Genomic DNA, 8200 nt, shown 5'->3' with positions numbered 1-8200 from the left:
GACTCGGAAACTTGCCTTTCTCAACAGTCATTGCCAAGGTCTGAACTGAAGAAGCAAGTTGTCCCACCATCTTCTCGAGGCTTGAAACTGATTGGGCTTGTGAATTGAAGCCCGCTCTCAATTCATTTCGTAGTCCATCAATGGTGCGGTTCTGTTGCTCAATCGTGGAGTGAGTAACATTCTTGAGATTCTGGAATGAATCCTCCCATGGTCTGGGTTGAGAGTAGTTCTGGTTCTGATTGTATGGTCTAAATGGGGGCTGAGAGGCTTGAGGAACTTGAGGAATTTGTTGCATTGGTGGAGCTGGAGCTGCTGGTCCATTCTGTTGGAATCCTTGAGACCATGAAAAATTGGGGTGGTCTCTCCATCCAGGATTATATGTGTTGGAGTATGGGTTGTAATTAGATGGCTTTCTCATTACACCTATGGCATTGGCTTGATCTGGATATGAGTCAGGGTCATGTGATTCTGTTGATTTAGCAGTCGATAACGATGCTATTTGTCGAGCAAGACCTTCAACCATCTCCTTGACTTCTTTGATTCCCGAAGTTGACTCGCCAATTTGAACCTCATTTACTCCCTTAATTCTTCTAGTATTCCTGAGTGATCGACTCCGTTGTTGGGAATTGTCCGCTTGTCGCTGGAAGAATTCCCAAATTTCTGATGCACTTTTTGACATTAGCTCTCCTCCACTTGTTGCCATTAGCCATTCTTGCACATTTGGTAGTAATCCCTCCAAAAAGTATTGACATTGGTGCCATTTTTCGTACCCATGATGTGGACACTTCAAGAGTAGCCCATTGAATCGCTCCCATGTTTCGAAAAACTGCTCGTCCTCTCTTTGTGTAAACTCTGAAATTTCCCTGCGAATAGAATTGGTTTTATGCACTGGGAAATATTTATTCAAAAATTTTGTTACCATTTGTTCCCATGATGCAATGCTATTAGCAGGCAAAGTATTTAACCATGAACGAGCTCTATCCTTTAAAGAAAATGGGAATAATCTAAGTTTAACATCATCGTCTGAAAAATTTTCATATTTAAAAGTTTGACAAATGGCATGAAAATCATTCAGATGATTATATGGGTCCTCATTTTCTAGGCCATAGAATGTGGGGAGACAATTTAGCACACTAGGTTTTAGTTCAAAGCTCCTAGCAGCTACATTTGGGTATCTAATACATGATGTGCTCAAATTAGCTAAGGGACTAAAATAGTCCTTAAATGGCCTCTCCTGTGGTTGCAAATCCATTTTATTTTTAACGTGTTTGTGTGTGCGAAGTGTTTTTTCTAATTCAAGGTCTATAGGTTCAAGATTAGGTAATAATGACCTACGACCATGCATGCAAAATAAAATAAAAATAAAAATAAAGATGGGAACAAAACAAATAAAAATAAATAAGAGGGAGAAATTACGATACTTACCTTATTGCGCTATTACAACCTTACTATAAAAATACACAAAAATAAATACGTGAAATAAATTAACTACAAATTAAATTAATAAGATAAACAAAAATTACAAAGAAAAATAAATTAAAAATTAAATTACAGAATTTTAAAGAAGAGAAAAAGAAAAGAAATACTAACCTTTAAATGTAGATTAACTTTTTTATTTCTTTTTTTTTTTTTTTTTTAAAGAACAAAAAAAAATACAAGAAAATAATTAAATGAAATTATTCACAAAAATTAAATCTATGAATTAAAACTACTTACCTCCCCGGCAACGGCGCCAAAAACTTGTTGTGCAAATTTTAATGTACTCGCAAGCGCACGAATCTATTGTAGTATAGACTAATGGTGACGAGTGTCGATCCCACGAGGAGGTGGATTTTAATTATATGTAGAATTAATTTTGTAAATGGGTGGTTGGAATTGTGGTGGAAGTGATTTAAATTATCCTAAAATTGGAATTGAAATGGCGATAATAAATTCTAAGACTGGAATTGCAATGGCGAGAGTAAATTGAAGAGAAATCTATTGAAATAACGTACTTGGGTATCTGGATCCGTATCAACATGCATCATGGGCTAAATAATCCGTATTAATGCCAATTAAATCATGAGGGGGGAATCCACACCTCATGAACCACGCTCTAATCAATATGGTGCTAAGGGCTTATCGTGCCAAATAATAATAACCTTATACTAGAGAGCCGGTGTAACCAAGGCGGTATCTAGACAAGATCAGTATTATTTGTCGACGATAAGTCAAATCATCCACAAAAACTAGAGGGGAAAAGAAAATAAATTTACCAAATAAAGCCCATGACACATGTTGAGACTTCACCTTCAACCCAAGCTTGAAAGGAAATTAGCTACTCATAATTGAACTAGGGGCAAACTGGGAATTTATTAAAATACGAAGAAAATACAAGATGGAGAGGGAATTACAGAAAATGAATCCCAAAAATGGATTCAGAGCTATCAAATTAGGGGGGGGGAGGCCCCCTTTTTATAGATACATGGAGTAAATCATGGCCATCGGATTAAAAACAGTTTGGACGCTCAGGATTGCGCCACGTCATCAGTCAACAGTCCACGGTTTGACCACGCGGATGAACAGTAACACGGTTTGACCCGACTTTGAACAGTAACGCGGTTTGACCCGGATGAACAGTAACGCGGTTTGGTTGAAAATAATCCTGTGTGATGCATGCACCGTACACGAGATTTTTCGTCCACTGATATGCTGCCACGTCACCATTAACAGTACATAAGAATTTTAGCCCAACAGGATCGTGACACCTCATCAGTCAATGCCACATCATCGGTCAATGCCACGTCATCGATCCGTCTATGTGAACAGTGTCGTGAACAGTAACGTATACGTGAATAGTACCGTACATGTGAATAGTGCCATTTTTCCTTTTATGCTCCTCCTAAGGTTTTCGACCGTCCTGAGTTCAAAAGTGATGTCCGTTTTGCCGTCTGATCTCTCCTTTATTGTGAAATGACTATAATGCCCCTAAAATACATAAAATACTTAATTAAAATAACACACACGTAATTACATCACAAGAAGGTTAAATACATAAAAGTAAGGGTTGTTAGTAAGACTTGAAATGTAAAATGACGGTTTTCTCCTTTATAAATATGCATTTTCTAACACTCAACAGTATTTTCGTTATGCTGATCACTTTCCTGGTCGAATTTCGAGCATGTGTATGTTATCTTCGGTCGTAAAAGCCATCGAGGAAAAATTAACAAAGCGGCAGTTGAGTATGTTCAAAAAGGATATATTTGGGCATTTCTTGGAGTGTCGAAGTTTTCCATTTAGTGGGGTAATTTTGCACAATCTTTTACTGCTGCAAGTGGCCCATGAAGAAGATAGCCGTGAGGATCAGTTATGGTTTCAAATTTGTAAGCATTTGATTCACTTGTCAATTGTCGAATAATGCTTGGTTACTGGACTTTCATTTAGTGTTGATACCAATGAAAAAAATGATGAAATGGAGCAGAGGCTACGGAATACGTATTTTGGTGGTGTGCATCGTAAGATTAATGTGAAGCAATTTGATGCAGTATTTAAGGAGTTGAATTTCAAGGAAATGGACGATATGGACGCATTAAAGATTGCGCTGTTTTATTTTGTGGACAGAGTACTAAATGCAAGAAAAAATCACTGTCAAATTAATTTCGATTGGCTTGACCAAGTTGATGATATACAGTACTTCCGAAAGCGTCCATGGGGTCTATTGTCGTGGGAAATGATTTACGAGAGTCTTGACAATGCACTGTTTGAGAAAGACGAGAAATTTAAGAAGACTCGGTTGAAAAATCCAGATCATAATATTGAAAAATACAATCTTTACGGCTTTACGTCTGGGGTGCAGGTGCTTTTTTTTTGTTTATTAATAAGTTTTATAGTATTAAATACTTGATAGTTGTTTTATTTGATTTTTTACTTTGGTTGTTGTAGGCTTGGATTTACGAAGCAATCGGAGGGTTGCCATCAACATGGGTCGTCAAAACGAAGAGTAAGATTCCCCGCATTCTGCAATGGAAGAGCCCGGAACAAGAGCTCGGAACTAGCGATTGCGGTATTTTTGTATTGATGGTTACGATGTATTTAATGTTCGGGCTTAGATTGGAGTTTAACGCTAGTCATGTCGAGTACTTTAGAAAGAAGATTGCGGTTGATATATTTAATGACGATATTATATTGTAGACCTATGTAGTAATTTCAATGTTGAAATTTGCATTTTTTTTTATTTCCGCACTTAAGTTTATATAATTTTAATGCCTCACATTTTGAACTTTAAAATAAAATAAAGTTTTATGAATATAAGTGTACAATACACAAAAAACAATAACAGTTTTAACCAACGAAATACAAAAAACAATAACAGTTTTAACCAACGTAACACAAAAACAATAATAGTTTTAACCAACGAATAACACACAAAATACAACTAACTTCGAGTCGACGCAATAGGATTCTTACATCGCTTACGATTATGGCCTAGTTCATGACACCGGCCGCATCTTACAGTCCGCTGGTCAACGTCCTCGCCAGTCGAGGGTATTCTGAGCTCTTTACGACGGCTAAGTGGTGGTGCCTCAACTGGTGGGTATACCTGCATCTCCTGAATTTCATCTGGAACTTCCCAATCAGCCACATCACCAACTGGCTCCACTGGTTGTGCATAAGCCATCGCCAACGATTCTGTAGTGTAAAAGTCCGAGCAAAGGTTAATAAAATCCACCCGGTGTGTTAGACACGCCGCAATTGCATGAGCACACACAAGCTGATCAAGCTGAAACACTCTGCAGGAGCAAGTTCTCTTTTGCAAGTCAACCAACCCTTCCTTAAGCCCACCGCCTATAACTTGAAAGCGATGCGGAGACACCGGCCGAACTATCATTCTTTCAGCTATAGTTCTCCTCTCAGTGGCTATTTCATCCGCCCATGTTGCTAGTCGAGTAGTCATTGATTCAGCCACAATTTTTCTATCATAAAACCATTGCTGCAATGTTTTCCTGAAGTGATCAACAAGATGAGTAACAGGAAATTTTTGAGGTTCCCTCATGAAAGCATTAACACTCTCCGCGATGTTGGTGGTAAGAATGTTGTACCTCCTACCTTGAAACTGAGACCTTGCCCAATTACACGTACCGACATTATTTTCTAGGTAATCAGCCGCACCCGAGTGGATCATTAAATTCCTCGTGGCCATATGCTTTTGCTGCATTAATAAAGGCAGGCTCAAATTCATCCCAAAGAGCTTTGGACATTCTAAATTGTGACTTAATGTTATCTTTGACGTGGTAAAAACAAACGCCATGAGTTGCATTGTGAAATACTTTAAGAACGGCTCTCCTTATGGCAGTGCATCGATCAGAGATAATTACCAACTCAGGTCTATCACCAATCACTCCGTGTAACTTCATCATAAATCATTCCCAAGCATCATTATTTTCTGAATCCATGATCCCAATGGCTAACGAATACAAACCACCTGTCGCACCAAGTTTTGCTGCGACAGGCAGCCTGTCGCCAGATTCAGATTCACCCGACTGAGTTCAGTAAGTTCAGAAAATAATTCATACCACTGAGTGATGTCGATTTGTGTTGGATCCGGATAGATTATGATCGGATATCACTTTTACCGTTGTCTTTTGCGGTCGCCGTTGGCTGATGATTCAAGAATGAAAAGCTGCTTTTGGTTTGGCGATATGGGAGAAACAATGTTGGTTTTGTTCTGGAAAGAAGGGTAATTGGGAAGAAAGGCTTGTGTTTGGCTAATGTTGATAGAAAAAAGTTGAGACGGTTAATTGTGAAAATAATAAAATATTAATAGTTATTTTCGTAAATTTTCCTAATAATATCAATAAACATTTGACAAATCACTGATCAATTGATCTTTTCAAGTCACTTGTATCGTTTCCATCGGATTTGACGCCATCAAACTACAAAAATTTATGTAAAATTTTTGAAGTAAAAAAATTGTCTTACCCATTATACACGATAGAATCTTGGATCATGAATGAAGTGATGTCAATTTCAATTAAAAAGATTTCAGTCTGAAGACCCTAATCCGTTTAGGTTATTGAGCGAACGACTTATCAAAATGAGAAAGCTACAAAATATGTGACAATACGAGGACAGCAAAGAAATTAAGCCATCAGCTCTTGGAGTGTATTCTGTTTTGCACTAAAAATATAAATCAGTGATCACCTCTAGTTTATCAAAGTAATCATGATTAATGCTATAAGGAAAGCTTTATTAGTCTTTCTTTATGAATCTCGCCCGCTTTTGCTTTTCTTTTAGCATAGTCTTTCTTTGTATTTAACGTTCCCCAGTCAACGCAAAGCCTTTAACTATGATCTTCTCTTGAATAGATCTTGTCTAATAAAAAATTGAGATCCTCTCTTGAATAGAGTTTACCCTTGAAAACTAAGTATACATTATCATTCATCTACTGTCAAAATTTGAGCTTAAGTTCCAACTATTTACAAATTATTGTTTATTTTTGTTGGTGAAAGCAAATCGATTAGAAGACTGTGGTACTGGTAATAAGATAAAAATGCTTGCTCAATACTTTGCCGTGTGTGCTTTCTTACAAATCCACTAGCTTAGCTTTTAATCACATATATAAGTCGTCATATTATCATATATTACACAATAATCAATGCTAATTATTGAAACCTTTCTTTCAAAGAAAAAAAAAATTATTGAAACCTTCCGAGTTTGAAAATGCCGGCAGCGCTTGCAACTTCCAAGAACCTTCGTGGAAGTGCCGATGCTGAGTGCATCCATCTGTTCGATTAAATGCCCAAATGATTTCGAGGACCCACACGACCACGCAACGTTTTTTTTTTAGTTCATTTTATTTGTATATCTATTTCTGGAAAAAAAAAAAAAGAATCATAAGGTCCGCAAACTTTGGCTTTATAGCAGAGTAATTAGAAAAGCACATGGGTATAATTTATTACTAATAAAACGAAATTTGATTAAACCCTTTTTCTTTGAGGAATTAAAACCATATTATTATTGTTAGAGAGGTATAATTTATAGTAAATAATTTTGGCAAAAAAATAATTGTATCTCAATTTTAAGCTTTTAAAAAATTATTAATTGTGATATATCTCAAATTAATATATTAATTTTTTTATTATAAGGGTATAATAGTAATTAAAAATTAAAAATAAATTTACTGTTAAAACAAATGGTGTTTGTTAACGGAAAGGGGTTTATAAGTCCTTTTTAAAACGTTGAGTGATTTTTTGTCTTTTTTTCTAAACGTTGAGGGGTTGAATGTCCTTTTTCCAATAAACAATTACAAATAATTAAAGCTGCCATTAAAAATGCTTGAAAAGTCTTACGATTACATGCTGAAAAATGTCAGCAACGGCATCATAGCACTTACTGGTAACAAGAAAATTCAATGAAATGCCAAAATTATACCTTGTGCCGTCCAATTAACCTATAACTTTTTTTTTTTTTAAGTCTGTTATACAGAGATATTACTGATATTACATCAAATATTACAATTAATATTTACAATCATATTATATAACTGGGACTACCACTATACATTGACACACTGAAGTATATGCCTAGATATTTTAAACCCTCTCTAATATTCGAGGGGTGCCTGCTCCACTCACATTTCGTAAGGGAGAGACTGTCTCCACTCAATTAATTGATAATTGAGGAAGAACTGAAACTAACCTCCATAATGCTCTTATGGAGGCTCGAACCCTTGCACTCAACATTGTAAGTGCAAGGCTTCTCCCATTGGACCAAAGACCCATTGGTCAATTAACCTATAACTTTAACATTATTTACATGCAATTATAACCATCTATCTCTATTATTAAGAATCTAGTTGACTTGGAAGACACCAGGTTAATTTTTATCTCTCAACACTGTTTAGCACCGAGATACCCAATATTTACTGGTTTATCAAATAATTGATTAATGCTGATTGCTAGTGTATCAGTCTCCTAATAATCGATTACATGCTGATTGCTGATTCCTGTTATATTCCACGACAGAGCTGATTTAAAGACTTGGCCCGACTCATCCCTCTATGTAATCATTTATTACCTCTATTTTATCAAATAATCATGATTAATGCTGCTGGGAAAGCTCTATTAGTCTTTCTTTTGATGTATCTTTACCAATCTCGTCAGCTTTTGCTTTTCTTTTAACGTGGTCGTTGTTTGTATTTGATGATCCCAAAATACACGCA

General features: G+C 36.2%; 1 protein-coding gene and 1 non-coding gene across 2 annotated transcripts; one reads left to right on the top strand and one right to left on the bottom strand.

The window, feature by feature from the left end:
* The first annotated feature begins 767 nt into the window (after window positions 1-767).
* LOC112098633 lies at window positions 768-871 on the top strand. The gene has a single exon (XR_002905743.1). It is a non-coding gene; the product is annotated as a small nucleolar RNA R71 (small nucleolar RNA).
* Window positions 872-4414: 3543 nt separating this feature from the next.
* LOC112098153 lies at window positions 4415-5179 on the bottom strand. The gene has a single exon (XM_024183784.1). The coding sequence runs from the start codon at window positions 5177-5179 to the stop codon at window positions 4415-4417; it is 765 nt and encodes a 254-aa protein (XP_024039552.1).
* Window positions 5180-8200: the final 3021 nt, after the last annotated feature.

This window comes from Citrus clementina, unplaced genomic scaffold (assembly GCF_000493195.1).
Source record: "Citrus clementina cultivar Clemenules unplaced genomic scaffold, Citrus_clementina_v1.0 scaffold_5, whole genome shotgun sequence".
Taxonomy (NCBI): Eukaryota; Viridiplantae; Streptophyta; class Magnoliopsida; order Sapindales; family Rutaceae; genus Citrus; species Citrus x clementina.
This window is presented reverse-complemented; position numbering and strand designations above follow the sequence as displayed.

Excerpts from the sequence above, each read along its gene's own strand:
- LOC112098153 (XM_024183784.1), bottom strand. The coding sequence starts at position 5,179 with ATGGCCACGAGGAATTTAATGATCCACTCGGGTGCGGCTGATTACCTA.